At 42.5% G+C, this 16,297-nt stretch overlaps 1 protein-coding gene and 1 pseudogene across 3 annotated transcripts in view; one reads left to right on the forward strand and one right to left on the reverse strand.

Annotated features, from left to right (window-relative positions):
• Positions 1 to 16,297, forward strand: part of FRMD3 (FERM domain containing 3) — a 299,838-nt gene that overhangs the window by 179,707 nt on the left and 103,834 nt on the right. For all 3 annotated transcript variants that reach the window (XM_027616659.2, XM_027616657.2, XM_027616658.2), the window contains exons 4-5: positions 5,435 to 5,513; positions 10,854 to 10,951. In XM_027616659.2, coding sequence (XP_027472460.2) covers positions 5,435 to 5,513; positions 10,854 to 10,951 — 177 coding nt within the window. The remainder of the gene's footprint in view (positions 1 to 5,434; positions 5,514 to 10,853; positions 10,952 to 16,297) is intronic.
• LOC113934786 lies at positions 2,377 to 3,283 on the reverse strand (annotated as a pseudogene).

Genomic DNA, 16,297 nt, shown 5'->3' on the forward strand with positions numbered 1-16,297 from the left:
TTCACTTTTTCAGCAATCACCCAGTTGGTATGGGTGCATGCCAGTGCTCCAAAGCTGGGCTTTTGATCCTAAACCAGTTCCAACATATTTGGGGGTGACTTTTTCCCCTCTTCTCTTGTTTAATGACTTAAAATTTTAAATTATATTTTTCCCTCGTTTGGTTTTCTAGAAGGTAGTAAAGAGAATTGCACCTTACCTGCATGAATTTGGTTATAGTGGGGAGGAGAAAAGGGAAGAGAGGCGGGGGTGGGTTTATTTTCACCCTTAAATCCTTTCTGCTTTATTCTTTTTTTTTTTTTTTTAGATTTTATTTATTTGACAGAGACAGAGAGGGAACATGAACAGGGGGAGTGGGAGAGGGAGAAGCAGGCTTCCCACTGAGCAGAGAGCCCAATGTGGGACTCGATCCCAGGACCTGGGGCCATGACCTGAGCCAAAGGCAGATGCTTAAACGACGGAGCCACCCAGACGCCCCCCTTTCTGCTCTATTCTTGACTGAGCATTTATGACCTTCTAATGTCCTATATATTTCATTTATTAATTTTGATATTATACCTGTTTATTCCACTAGAATGTGTCTTCCATGAACACATAATTTTTATCTTTTTATAGCTACTATTATTTGTACATCTAAACTTATAGCTAATATCTCCTAGGTACTCAATAAGTATTTGTTGATTGAATTAATTAATACCCCCTCTAGAAATAGCAATTCTAACCAACTCCAGAATCTCTGAATTTGTTCTAGATGTTAAAGGGCAGAAATTGAAGATATAGGACCAGAGGTTTTCAAAATCTAAATCACAGGAATTGCCGTAATCATTCAGACTGTGGACCTTCTAGACCAGTGTTTTGATGGGATGAATGCGATGGCAGGGCATGGCCTTTCTCTTTGACATCTGCCTCAAAGCTTGGGGTTAATCATTCATTCAGCTAGACAGAGTCCATCTTTTATCAATAATTAGTTCTGGGGATAAAACATTGAATGAGATATATGGCTCCATACTCTCATAAATCTTGTCATCCATAACTAGATCAATATTTTTTGGGGGGGAGTTATTTATCTTTTCAGACTGTTCCAACCCTGTCAAGAAGCATTCCTTAACTTTACTATTTACTTTGTCATATAATTTTGCATCCAGAACCTTAAGAGAGTTTCTCAAGGAGGAGTCTACTGCCACATTGGCCTCTTCAGGCTTGGGCAATGAGATTGAGCTTCTTGTCAGCGTGGGTCCCTGGTGTTGCATGTGGTTCACTATCTCAAAATCACGTGCTCCTTTTAACTTACAGGGAAACTCTTATTGGTGACATGGGGTCAATGATGCTGGGTCAATATGAGAGAAAGACATAGTAGGGGTATATATGATGGTAAAAGAAAATGGGATAGAAAATTTCAGACTTGAAATGTCTCTAAGTTTTTTTCTGCTGCCTGCTCTCCTCTTCTCTGATAATGGGTCTAGTGGTGAGTGTACCCCTAATACCTTGTATTAATTTCTCCCATGATCACATCCTAGAAAAATGGAAAGAGATGTCAGATGTGACTTTCTGTGTAACTTAGCAACAGCATATATGAAAAGGATTAAGAGCGTTGGTCTATTATAAACTCAGAGTGAATTAACATTGAGATGAGGCTCTTGAGGGGGAGCAACAGTTATGTCCAAACTGAGGCTGGTGATGATCTCCTCACCCGAATGGATATGGCTACCCCTGGGGCCCTGGGCTTGAGGAAACAGAGACCAGAAGGTACCCAGAATGAAGGCACTCAAAACGGGTTTGGAGGAGGAGCAGTTGACAGGATGGAGGAGGTTTATTATAGAGAAGACTCAGAAGGACTGTAAGTGCTGCTTAAGAGCTTCCTTCAAGTGTTGGAAGGGCTTTGCATATGGGAGAAGCATGAGACCATTCTGGAGCCTCTGGGCTTAGAATGAGGATGCGTGGGTAGAATGTGGGTAAGGCGTGTTCAAAGATGGCTGCCCGGGGAGCTGCCTGTCTCAGTGCCTGATTCCTTAGGCAGAATGGGAGTCCTAACTTATAGCCAAGGAGCTCAGATACCTATTGAAGCCAGCCTAGGGCAGAGTAAGCAGATAGGCTGACCAGGAGGAAGAGCAAATGACAGCTCTAGTTTGGGATCATCATCTGTGATCCTTCTTTCCCCAATTTGCCTTCAGTGAGCTTTTTGTTTTTCAGCTCCCTTTGGCTTTTATTTTTTTTAAGTCTTTACCAGTTTAATTAAGCATGCCATTCCCACCAGTACACAAAGTGGTCTTAACCTGTCGTGACAGTTGTTTGGGGAATGATTATTCCATCAGGAAAAGCATACTTCACCAAAAACAGAACATAGACTTTCCAATGCTCTTTTCAAAGAATTTTTGGTTTTCAACGTAAGAGAGAAGAACAGCATTTAATTACCGCATCCCTTGCATATGGGATGTATGACAGGCTGTACCAGGTCACGGACGAGAACTACAGCATGCAGAATAATAAGGCCAGTTCCTTCTTGTGCCACCAAAGAGCAGCACACAAGGTAAATATGAAATGCAAAAGCATCATAATTGTTGCAAGTAATCTTATCGTTTCAAACATTTTCTTCGGTTGCTTCATAGGTCCCATTATAAGGCATGTACTGGCTAACAGAGTGAGATTTCCAAATGTATAAAACACTGCAGAAACCTTCATGCCACCAGGAAGCCCCAGCAATCCAGTCCCGAGGATAGAGAGGAAAATGCCGCTCACGAAGCAGATGACCAACCACTTCAGCCTGGTGTTGAAACTGAGGGAGGAGGCAGCCAGGACCTGCGCAGTCAGCCCTACTCCCAGTCATCCTGGCTGCTCAGGACCCCCCACAGCTCCTCCGTGGCCCTGCTCCCCACGCACGGGCGGCCCCACTTACGGGACCCCCACACCGTCCCTAATTTTTCAGCTCCCTTTGAAACATTTGCTCATACCCATTGACCCCAAAATTCAAATCTTGGAAGTTTGTGTTATAGAAGTAAAAATACAAATATTTAATGACATGTGCCCAAGGCTATATATAAATAAAATTGCAGAAATGTGGAAACGATCTGAATGATAATTAAAAGAGAATAGTGGAATACATTCTGCTGTATCCATAATATAGATTATAATGCAATTAGTATAGACAATGAGTTAGATCTATGACTATTGTCCCAGAGGGATGAGCAGAATATAGAATAAAGTGGGAAAAGCAAGAGAAACATATGTAGTGTGATTTCATTTTGTGAGAATAAATTATAATAAAAAAATCCCTCACATATGTAATCATATTGGCATATATTTGTGTGAGTTTGGCAAAAGGGTGGAAGAATATAGATGAAGTTGTTGACGGTGGTGGGAGAGTTCAGGGTAAGGTGGGTGGAGACTCAAGGGACAGAGGAACAGGAATGGAGACAAAGTGAAGGAGAGTGAAAGGGGATGGTTTATCCATTCATCTGTCTATCCATCTGTCGGTCTATCCACCTGTTATCTGTCCATCCATCTATCCATCTGTCTATCCATCCACTATCTTTCCATCTGTCTACTATTATCAATCATCTTCATTGGTTGTGCTGAAACATGTATTAATTTTGAAGACTAATGAAAGAAGAAAAAGAAAAATTCCTTTTTTATGTTATTTCCATTTTTTTGCTCTGTTGTTCTTCTCTATGAAAACTGTCTCAACCTTTCTACTAAGGACAATCCAGAGATTTCATAATAAAAAAAAATCAGGTTTAATCCTTTAAAGGTGGTGACCTAAACAAATTAAAAGAAATCTGGGGAATGTGTAAAGAGTAAATATTTTGAGTCAAAACTGAAATTCTAGATATCATGAAAGATGAATGACTTGAGAATCACTGCTATTTTTTCTTTGTTCTTTGCTGTATAGATGGTGTTTATTTTTCTCCTAGTGCTCCAGGAAAAAATATTTCCTTAAATCTAGGGAACACAGGGTTGGGTTAGGAGCATCCAACTCAGTTAAAAAATTTGCTAGTTCGTGGTGGGGAAGTAGGGCATTGAATGGAAAGAGTTCTGACATCTGTGTGTGTGGGCGTATGTGTATAATCGGTTTTTCTCTGCAGAGATGGCCAGAAAGATGCTTGTGTTTTCCTGTGATTTGGATGCTTTCTTTCAAATTATTTTTAAGAACTGTTTTCCATATTAAATTATACTCATTATGCATTCATATTTAATGCTGATAGTTCTTTCCACATAAAGAATTTGTCTACATACAGAATAGCCCCAGGCATTATAGAGATGGCTGGGGATTTAACCTCTTCTTATTATGAAAGAGGATTTGGGCAGGAATAGGATCCTGTTTCATATTTGCATTTGGACATAGACTTGGAGTTGATCCCAAGTAGCCGTACTGATACAAAGGCAAAACACGAGCGGGTATGTAAGATCCATAGAAATAATAACGCTAACCATCGTATTTTTTTCATTTTAAGGTGTTCATTTTATATGCTAATTGCAATTTGAATGTATCTTACTGCACTCGTGTGCATTTATTAGATTAATATTGTAAGTCAACACTGTTTTTTTAAGATTTTATTTATTTGAGAAAGAGAGAACGAGAGACAGAGAGCATGAGAGGGAAGAGGGTCAGAGGGAGAAGCAGACTCCCCGCTGAGCAGGGAGCCCGATGTGGGACTCGATCCCGGGACTCCAGGATCATGACCTGAGCCGAAGGCAGTCGCTTAACCAACTGAGCCACCCAGGCGCCCCAACACTGTTTTTATAATTAAGGGTCTCACAAGTCCTGTGGAATCCACTTAGCTGGTCCATGAGTTCCAGATATTTAATGCACTTAGAACATTCTAGAATCATGAACCTCGAGAACTTCAGTCTGTGCAGTGCTGTCTTGATTCATACCAATCAGGAAGTTTTAAAAGTGTTTGTTTTCATAGTGACTGCTTCATAAATAATACTAAAATAATACTAAAAATATACAAAGTAGGATCTGTACATGGCTGACTCCATTTTAAAATTGCGATTTTTAGTTCAAAGGCACCATCATTTTGGGAAAACTAGTCATGTACAGTGACATTTTTCCACCTCACAGTCTGAAAAATATCTCACTAGGCCCAGAACTGAGTGGGCAATTTATCTGTCACAAGTGGGCGGGAAGAATCGGAAGAAAAAAATGTTGTTTGAAGCTATGACCTGGCGAGAATGTGATGTGGAAAGTTGTGCTAACTGACTAGGTTGCTCCTGTCCCGCATTTGCTTTGGGCGTCCTGTCAAGCATTTTCTTTGAGTTTAATTGTCACTGTGGCTTTGTTTTCTTGGGCGTAAGATCTGCTTCCTCCAGAAAAATCACTTTCTCCCCTGCCCCCACCCCCAAGCTAGGCTGCAACTTCACGGCTGACTTTCCTGTGTGTGTTGGAGTCCATGGTCTTTTGCTGCTTTTCTCATGCCTTTTCTTTATGATGTTTCAGCTCATCCACCATACACCATGTGCTTTAGAGTGAAATTCTACCCACATGAACCCTTGAAGATTAAAGAAGAGCTCACAAGGTATTTTTCGTTTGTTTGTATGTTTAACCTGCACCTTTAACCAGCCAGGGCCTCCAAGTCCTACCAGGCTAGATGTTCCTCCTGTCTAGAGCAGAATGTCTCAACGAAGCAGACACTCCGTTTGGCATTTTGGCTTGGAATGTTTCTCTTGCACTTAATTGTCTTGGGATTTTTCAAACAGTTGTCATTGGGAGTGTAATTAACTGCACACAAAAAAAGCGGTGGTTATAAGGAGGAGGTATTCTCTGAAAACATCTGACAGTGGGGTGCTAAAAATAAATAGAAGATGACTGTCTTTAGGGTACAGGCAAATTCATAGCTAGTGCAGCCCCTAGGGACAATCTTTTGGATCTGAGCTGTTCTGGAAGGGAAAAGATCGCTGGGTAGTACCAACTGTTTGTCACCCCACATTCCTCTTGCTGAATGGCCGACCATGGGGCTGTTTTCCCTCCACTTGTAGACTCTTCTCAGGCTAATGTTGAATTTTCCAATTCTCCCATCTCCTCCCTTCTGATCTTCCTGGGCTGGGGCCATATTCAGTCCTCCTCCTGGGGTTTTGCTTTTGAGAACAGACCCAGTCAGTGCAGCTGAGTAGGGTCCCAGGAACGCGATAATTCTTAGTTCTTGACGAGACTCTGATTAGGTGACAAAAATCACTGTGCACAATCATCTCTTGAAATAATCAGCATAGGTCTGAATGCAACAGAGATGCAAGGTGATGCATTGGGTTATTGGATATTTTGCTTTCTCCTTATTCCCGAGTCTTCAGTAAAGCTTGACCACCGTGGCACTGAGGTGACTTGTAAGGGAGCAGATGGTGCCATTCTCTATTATTAATTTGCACACAGCCATTAGTGAGGTCTGTGCTTGGGGATGGGGGCAGGTGGAAACGAGGGACACATAAATAATGGACATTATAAGTGGTGGTGGGCATTTTGCAACCTGACCTGCTTTTTAAAAATATTAAGGTAAAATTCACGTAACATAAACTGATTTCACCACTTCCAAGTGTACAATTCAGTGTCGTTAAGTACATTCATAATGTTGGGTAACCATTACTGATATCTCATTCCAAAACATTTTCTCATCACCAAAAAGGACCCCTGTACCCGTTAGCAGTTAATACTCATAAATGAGTCAGTTGCTCATTTATTTTGCCTATTCTGGACATTTCATATAAGTGGAATCATGTGATATGTGTCAGGGGCTGCATGAACTACCAAAAAAAAAAAAAAACCAACAACAGCCAAAACAAACAAACAAACAAACAAAAAACCAACCATGTTTGTCCTGCCCTCTGGGTGCCGAAAACGGAATTAGAAAGATTGAATCAAATACTAATGCCGGCTAAATTAAATTTTTTTCACCAAATACTAATGCCGGGCATTATTTAGTCAGATGTCAAAATGGTTCACTTTTGTCATTTGTTTTCTTTATAATCTTGTCTGGAGGATAAAAATTGAATATGTGTCACGATGCAAGTTAAGGATGGATCTTTTGTTGTTGAGAAAAGTCCCATTTGAAAGTAGAAGAATACGAAGTGTTAGTTAATAACTCCAGTCCAATTCTTCTCAATTGGATTTGCTAGCATTTCCCTGCATTTGACTGAATAGCTGAGGTATGAATAGTGGAAGGTTGTGAACATTTTTATGTCTCCAAAGAAAATTAAGACAATGCTGTGTCCTTGCACAGATAGAAATGGGCTTTTCTTAGTCAATACAATCCTTAGAATTCAAAATGAATCTAGAAACTGTGGAATGCCCCCAGTACTTATGGTTTAAACCCTATCTTGAAATCAGAGAGGGGGACAAAACATGAGAGACTCTTGACTCTGGGAAATAACTGAGGATTGTGGAAAGGGAGGTGGGTGGTGGGATGGGGTAACTGGGTGATGGGCATTAAGGAGGGCATGTGATGTGATGAGCACTGGGTGTTATATGCAACTAATGAATCATTGAACACTGCATCAAAAACTAATGATGTACTATATGCTGGCTAATTGAATTTAAATTAAAAAGAAAGTTGCATTCTAAAGTTTCATTTTTCTTTTGATAACTTGTTATTTTGTTGTAAGGTTAATCTAAAGTTTAAGAAGAATTTGCTACATGAGAACTTAACACATTCGTGACCTTGCTTAGGGGTAAAGAAACATTGGGGAAAAAGCAGATGGGAAAGAGTAAAACAACAAATACTCATAAAAAAGGATATTTGAGATCACACTTTATCCTTCATTTATCTCCCCATTCACACAGTCCTCTTACAATTCTTTAGATCTCTAGGGCTTTTATAAATATTGGATACAATTGAATGTAATCGAAGTATTTTGTTTTTTGTTTTTGTTTTTTTAAGTAAGAACCATCTTTAAGTTCATGTTAGATAGAGAAGCAGTATTGTTAATGGTGGCGCCAGAATGTATGCCCCAGATCCTCTTGTGCTTTTGTTGCTTAATCTTTTCATACAGGAGTGATACTAAAAGGAGATGCATTATTATTATTATTATTATTATTATTTGGTGGCTATTATATTAAAAAATGAGTATCTGAACCTGAAGCTATTTCTAAGGCTCAGTGGATTATGTCGAATGCACAGTAATCCATGATTATCTCTAGAGATCACTGATCCCAAGGACCCAAGCTTGGATGTGCTGAAAGCAGATTTTCTTTTCTCTGGAAGCTTCCGTCAAACTTAATTTCAGATATATGAGATGAGAATCCAAACCTCTCATTCATCAGTACATAGCTATTTGAAACTATTTTTCACTACTAAACTCATCAAAAATGGAAAGGAATGCTTCTTGTTCAATGTGTAACATTGAACAAGTAGACAAGAAACTTCATTTGGCCTGGAAGTTTGTAGTCTTTAGAAAGGAAGAGATTGGATCCGATTTGTGTGACCTTGGTCATCTGAATGGTCCATGGCAGAGGGCCGCAAAGTGAGGTCTTCCAGACCAGCAGCACCTGGGAACCTGGCCCCGGTTCCAGACCTGGGACAGGGCTCAGCAACTGGAAATTTCACATGCCTTCCAGGTAATTTTAGAGCATGTCAAAATTTAAGAACTACTCTAAGATGATTTTCAAAAAAGTATTAGCTGCTTTTGGCAGATACTACAGTGCACACCTCAGTGGGTTTCGTGTATTCACAAAGTTGTGCCACCGTCACCACAATCTAATCCCAGAACATTTTTATCAGCCAGTACCTATCCAGTCATTCCCTGTTTCCCCTCCTTTTCACCTCCTTCCCCTCCCCGGCAGCCATTAATCTACTCAGTCTGTCTAGATTTCTCCATTCTGGACATCTTATGCAAATAGGATCCTATTAATATGTGGCCTTTTATGTCTGGCTTCTTTCCACTTAGCATACTGTTTTCAAGGCTTATCCATGCTGTGTGAGTGGATCCATACTTCATCCTTCTTTATGGCTGAATACTATTCCATTGTGTGGATATTCCACTTTCTTTTATCCATTCATCAGTTGATGGGCATTTGGATTTTTCTACTTTTTAGTATTATGAATAATGCTGCTATGAAAATTTGTGTACATGTTTTTGTGAGGACCCAGATTCCAATTTAATTGGATTTGGGGGCAGAGTCCACAGCTTGGTTATTTTGTTGAAAAGCTCCCCCAGGTGGTTCTAATGTGCAGTCAGCGTGGAGATCCACTGGTTTGGAACCTAGGTCCTCAAAGTGTGGACCATGGGCTTGCAGCACAGCCTCACCATTAGAAATAGTTATTAGAAATATGGACTCTGATGCCCCACCCCAATCTACTGAATCAGATTCCACATTCTCGAAGGATCTCTGGATAATTCATGTGCTCACTGAGGCATGCGAGGCTCTCATGTAGGGAGCTTTACAGGGTCCTTACCTACCAAGTGTAATGCTGTTTCTCTGGCAAATTGTGTACCAGACTCTGCGTAAGACATTTCTTAGGGACTGCCTTTATCCCCTGCAAATAATTCCATACAAAGTCAGGGACAAAGAGTGTCTGTCAGTTGAGCCTCTGCAGTATCCCCAGTGCCCAGAGCCCAGTATACAATGTAAAGCAGGTGTGGGATAGAGATTCATCAAGTGGACACAGCAGTGAGCCTCTGATACTTCAGTGTGTCCAGTGTGCTTTAGATGATCCAGTGCCCAGCGTTGGGGAGCTCCAGTGCCCTTGGGCCGACGGCACCTGTGATCTCAGCACCTTAATCATGTTGTCTGAATGGGGCTGTGCACATGGCTCCTCAGAGACTGAGTCAAGAGCAGATCATTGGAGCACTGGAATCGATAACTGGGACCAGTTGAGTGCTGCCCCCACCTGGCTCCAAGAACCCGGAATAAAAAAAAAGGATTGGTCTCTGAGAATTAAAGGAAACTAAACAAAGAATCTGCACACACCTTACCTGCAGAGTCACTTTAGTCAGAAGCAGTAGACCCCAGGCGTGAGCCTTGGAGGAAAGAATCAACTTGGCAAAGAGATCGAGTAAATCTGAAGAGGGCTTGATCAGCCTGGAGAATGAAAGGGGCGGTGACCAGGTGAGCCTGAGCCAGGGGTCGCAAACCTGCCTGTACCCCTTTCCCCTGGCTGAATTGGGCCTGTGTGTATTTTTTGTTTGGCACTACAGTGTTTTTAAAAACAGAATTGGTTGCAACATTTAAAATTCAAAGGATTTTCCCTCTAAATCCAGTCTCTGATTTTCTGGAAAAGCAGGCTGTGCTTGGCCTGCTTTTCTGCGCTGTGACCCCGGGCTGGTGCTGCGTGACCAGCTGACCCTTCTTGGGAGCCCGCGCTCTCCATTCTGCGCCCCCGGACCCCCTTCGTTCGGCCCATTTCACTCATGATCAGGTTCGCCTGGCTCTGTGGGCACCTGAGTTTGCCGTCCCTGGGGAGGGGGACAGGGCACTAACCAGAGGACACATCTAGTTGTGAATAAATTGGCTTTCTGGCCTCATAACCAAGTCCTTTTGAGATTGATTAACGTGTCTGTCTGCCCCTGAGACTCCTCTCTGGATACCGGTCGAGTCCATTCACAGACTCTCCATTTCACACAGAGTGTGGGCCACCTGTACTGGGGGGAGGTGGGGTTGTCACCTCGTGGGCGTTCCTTCCAGGACCCGTGGCTGCTGGGCCCTGTGGCTTTCCTCTGTCCTCATGTTTCTTTAAGAAGGGCCAGCTGCCCTCAGTCACGGTCATGTCAGATTTCCTGAATCCCGAGGGCCCCTCAGTTTCATCCGCTTGCCCTCCGAGGGGCTGGTGTGGTTCTGGCGGCACGCAGGTGGATAGAGCATGAACAGTCCTTCCACTTCTTCCAGGCCTCAGCCAAGACTTAGGGTGACTCTCGCTCATTTTGTGTTGCAGGTATCTTTTGTACCTGCAGATTAAAAGAGATATTTTCCACGGTCGACTGCTCTGCTCCTTTTCAGATGCTGCCTACCTGGGTGCCTGTATCATTCAAGGTAAGTGTGGCCACAGCTGCCCACCCCCTCTGAGGGGGGGTGGGGTGCTCTGAGCTCTGATCGCCAGGCGTGGTGCCTGATGGGTATATTGAGGGGGAAATGTCTGTTGGAGGGAGGTAGGTGTCAAACGGTTTGAAATGAAATGTCAAAGCATGTATATATATAAATGCATTTCTCTTTCTCTCTCTCTATATATACACATTCTATTTATTCTTTAAAAATACTTTAAAAATTAAAAATATATTTACACACAAATTATAAAATTATACATATAAATAAATATAGACAAAATATAAACAAAAATATATATTATATATAATCCTATGTGTAGAGATGTGTCCATGAGCAGCGTATCGAACTCTTCAGTTTTTCTAGCCATGGAGCACAATCAGGAGAACACTAGACTCACAGTCTGTCGTACTCAGGTCGAGTTCACCTCCGCATCTACTGGCTATTTCAGCACAGACAAATTATCTCAACTCTTTAAGCATATATTAAATGGAGTGGCATGCCTCCTTCACTGAGACTTATTTTCAGGGTTGAACAAGCCCCAGAGGGTGGGGCAGTAGGAAACAGTAAGCACATATGAGCCAGGTGTGGGCTTCTGGATGTTTCCACCTATAAGAAAAAAACCACCTGGAAAGTGGTCTCCTGGGCCGAAGGTGGTGCACAGCCATGGGGGTGGGCCCGCGGGACCTGAGCAAAGAATGACTCAGGTGTTCTGTTCCCCTGGGCCAGTTGGGAGGCAGCTGGAGCAAGGCCTGTTGGGAGGGACCCAGGTGATCCAGCCTTTTGTGGTGTGAAAGCTAATCTCGTATTTATGAGAGAAGGGAGGGGAGATGGAGAGGACAGTTCTCAAGTGGGCATGTCCTCTCTATAAAGGGTCTGGAATAACGTAGGCACTTATGATGGGTCATAAGCAGATTGTCTGCTTCACAATTCCAAGCTTCATTCACAGCTATGAGAGACACCGTCATTCTCCTGGGGTTCCACTGTCACCCACCACTGTCCCTGTGGGGTGCTCTGTGCTGTGAAATAGTTCCTTGGGCCCTGTTTCCAGGTGTGTGTGATTTCCGAGAATTCCGCAGTGTGTCTGTGTTGCTTTCCCCTTCCCCTGGGATCCATCTAGTGCCGCACAGCCGATTTTGGCAGAGGTGTTAAAACCCTTGGAGATACTCAAGTTGAAAACTGGAACTACAGTGATACGGTGAGGTGATGGGAAAGAGTCCTTCCATCTGCCCTGCGGTGGAGTATGTGCTTCCCAAAACCTCTCTCACAGCAGAGCTAAGGGATGTTAAAACCCATAGTCTTCCTCCTTCCCTGCAAGGTTGCAAATTCCTGGTGAGAGTGCACTGTCCTCTGTAAGGGAAAAGCAGATCAATACTAATCCAAGCACCAGACCAGCACATGAGCATTTCAGAACACATTTAGGCATTAGTGAGTCACGGTCAAGTCTCCAAGGACACGCTCACTATGGATCTGTAACGGGAAACTCGCCATCCTGTTTTATGTTTGAAATAAGGCCACCAAGTCTCCCTCTGGACAACCAGGGCCCTTGGCGCTGTTATCCCTGACCATGCGCACAGATGCTGTGGAGAAAGTGGAACTGAAAACGGACTGGCAGACCCCAAAAGGACCTTTCGGCTCTAAGATACAGCATTGTCCATGGGCCATTTGTAGCAAATCCAGTAAAAGCTGGATTCATGATGTTCTCTGGTGCTTGGGGTGATCTTTCAGCAGCTCTAGAGATCATTGAAATGCAGATAAAGATCTGCTTTGGTGGTGGACCTGTTATGCTTACACAGAGAGAGAGGGAATGTGGAGGAAAGGACGGACGAAAGCAGGAGGCCGTGTGACTTTTCAGTGGCTTCTTATTCACTAACACTCTCTGAAGGAGTGTGTTTGAAGCTTCAGAATAGTCTCAGTATATAAAACACAGGCTGCACCCAGAGTGTTGCTACTCGTATGTACTGAATACAGCGAGCCTATTCAATACGTGCGATGCATTTTCTTTCATAATACAAATTGCAACACAGATACACAAAGCCCTAGGAATCTCTTTATTTCTTTTCTTGGTAAAAATGGTATCATTCCTGTTCCTTCTACAGAACAGCAACATGGTGGGATTGTCACTCTTATCTCCTCTGCCTGGTGTGTTCCAGATATTCAGAACTGAATTTGAACTCAGTTCAGATATTACTTCCTCTGAGAAGTCTTCCTGGGCTTACTAAAGTAGCTTCTCTCCTGCACCACATTCTGTCTCCTACCCCTGTTTTGTTATCTTTTAAGCACTTCTATCTGAAATTATGTCGTTGAGTTGTTTGGGGACTTCTTATGCATTCCCTCAATGTAGAATCTAAACTCCATGAAAGTAGAACTCCGGGGACATTTTTCACCATAGTATCCCTGTGTCTGGCATGCAGTAGGTTCTCCAGTAATGATGTTAAGCGAACCAGGGCATTTGCCTAAATTGCACCACTGTGCTTTATTTCTCTGCTTGAGAAAGAGCGGCTGGTTCCCTACCTCCTTCATTTATTTGTTCGTGTTCTCTGAACATGTATGGAGCGTCTGCTAGGAGGCGCAGGCACTGTGTCAGGAAGTCCCTGGTTGGGAGGGAAGAGGGGGGAGGGACAGACAAGTAAACAGGCAGTGTGATGATCTGTGAATGGCTCAATAGAGTGACAGCCGGGTCCCTGCTATGACCTCAGGAGGGCTTCTGACCCAGCGAGGGTGGTCAGGGAAGGCTCCTGGGGGAGTTGGCTCTGGAACATCCCGTCTCTCGTGTTCTTTTGGAATGAGTCCTCTCCAAACCAGGGGAAATGCATTGCCAAGCTTGCCCTTTTTACTTACCATCACCTGATAGCACTCATCCTTTTGCTTCAACTCTTTGGATTTTTCTGACAGTTAAATTCCCTTGGAAATGTGCTAGGGGCCTGTTTCAGATTGCAAGCCATCCACTGTGCATTTGTCGCAACTTTATCCTCCCTTACCCAACTCCTCTTGATAGTCTGAATAGTTACAAGTCCTGAATCATTTCTGAACTGCCTTTTGCTTCAGGTGAAGTCAGTTAAAGTCCAGCTTTAAGGGACAAGAAAGCAGGGCACGTGATGGGGGGGGGCATTGACATTTACCTTGTTAGCAACCTAGTGCATGTTCCACAGCATTTCTTCTCTCAGTTTTCTGGCATTTTCCAAGCTACTCATTTGCAGTGTTTAGCAGTACAAGTTCATTTTATCTTACAAGTTTTCCTGAAAAGAGGACCAACCCCCCACCACCCTTGCCAAACAAAGCCCTCCCTCACCAACCACCACGCAAGCTGACATTTGCATTGAAAGTGACCCAGTTTTGTATTGGTGGTCCATTCTGTATGGAAAATGGAGGCATTGGGCTATATCGTCTCCTAAATTTTCAGGTCCATAGACGGCTCACAGGGTGAAATGTGTGGGTGTGGGCATAGGTGTGTTATGTGTGCATCTTTTGAAACTCAGGTTGAGTTAATCATCTGTTGATGGCTTATTCTCGTCACTGATCCCTTTGGGTCCATCAGTTGATTGATTGGTTGATTTTCCTTTTCATTATTCTCCATTTCCATCCCGAAAGGCAACAACGGGGTTCATATAGATTCTCGACTTTGCATACATCCTTATCAATGATTACATTGTTTTGTGTGTATATGCTTCTTAAGTTTTGTAAATTAAATGGGGCTATAAAACTCGTTTTAATCCTCTTATGTTCAAAACACTGTTTTGGGGATCTGTTCAGGTTTTTGGGTTTCCATCTGTTGCTTTTAATTGCTACAGGGTATCCTGCAGAGTATCCGTTTTGTTTATTGTTCCCACCAACAATGAATACCCAAGTTGCCTTCATATCCTTTCTTGTACTTAGCGTTTACCTAGAATATATGCTGAGAAGTGCGATTGCTGGGTTATAACATTTGACTAAATATTCCCAGCTTGCTCTTTTTTTTTCTTTAAATTTTTTATTGTTATGTTAATCACCATACATTACATCATTAGTTTTTGATGTAGTGTTCCATGATTCATTGTTTGTGCATAACACCCAGTGCTCCACGCAGAACGTGCCCTCTTTAATACCCATCACCAGGCTAACCCATCCCCCCACCCCCCTCCCCTCTAGAACCCTCAGTTTGTTTTTCAGAGTCCATCCTCTCTCATGGTTCGTCTCCCCCTCCGATTTCCCCCCTTCATTCTTCCCCTCCTGCTATCTTCTTCTTTTTTTTTCTTAACATATATTGCATTATTTGTTTCAGAGGTACAGATCTGTGATTCAACAGTCTTGCACAATTCACAGCACTCACCATAGCACATACCCTCCCCAATGTCTATCACCCAGCCACCCCATCCCTCCCACCCCCCACCACTCCAGCAACCCTCAGTTTGTTTCCTGAGATTAAGAATTCCTCATATCAGTGAGGTCATATGATACATGTCTTTCTCTGATTGACTTATTTCACTCAGCATAACACCCTCCAGTTCCATCCACGTCGTTGCAAATGGCAAGATCTCATTCCTTTTGGGACCTCTTGTTCTTTAGAAGAGCTGCATGCATCAAGGATCCTCCAGAAGTGTACAAGTATTTCAATTTCCTGATATCTCTGCCAACACATAGAATCATTTGACTTCTTAAACATTTTGCCAATCTTATAGGTGTAAAGTGATGTCTTGTTTTGGTTTCCATAGTTCTGACTACTGATGAGTTTGAGCATCTCTCTATATTGGCTGTTTATATCCTTTGACCATCTTCCTTTTGGTCCTCCTACCCATTTTCTTATTGATTGGTAGGGACTTCTTCTTTATTCTAGATATCAGCCCTTGTCAGTGTTGGACTTTGCAAATTTATTCTTTCAATTTGTTGTCTGTTATTTTGACTATGATGACTTTTAATGAACAGAAGTATTTTAATTTGATTTGATTGATTTCCCTCCTATGGTTGATGGTATTTTGGGTCTTATTTTAAAAATCATTCCTCATGTGGGATATGCACTTTAGGTTGTTTTAAGAACTCTGTAATTTGAATTCTATTAGGAAGCTTTAAAGAGCTTTGCTTTCCTCCCAGTTTTGTCCTTTTGTAGTCATTAGATGATTCAACAATGAAAGGACAGTAGATACAAATTACAGAGTTGGATGTGATTTTGCAGATGTGCTCAAGGCATATTGATTTTTATCTACTACAAAGTCATGTTGGCGATCAAGTTCTTCTAATACAATTTTCCCATCCTCTTTTAATCTTCTTTCCTGGCCAGTTCTGCCTGAGACACTTGCCCCTTCTGGCCCATTTTCCTTAGCAGTCTTGTGCAATCAGTAAAAAGTATCCCCATGGCCAGAG

This window comes from Zalophus californianus, chromosome 13 (genome assembly GCF_009762305.2).
Source record: "Zalophus californianus isolate mZalCal1 chromosome 13, mZalCal1.pri.v2, whole genome shotgun sequence".
Taxonomy (NCBI): Eukaryota; Metazoa; Chordata; class Mammalia; order Carnivora; family Otariidae; genus Zalophus; species Zalophus californianus.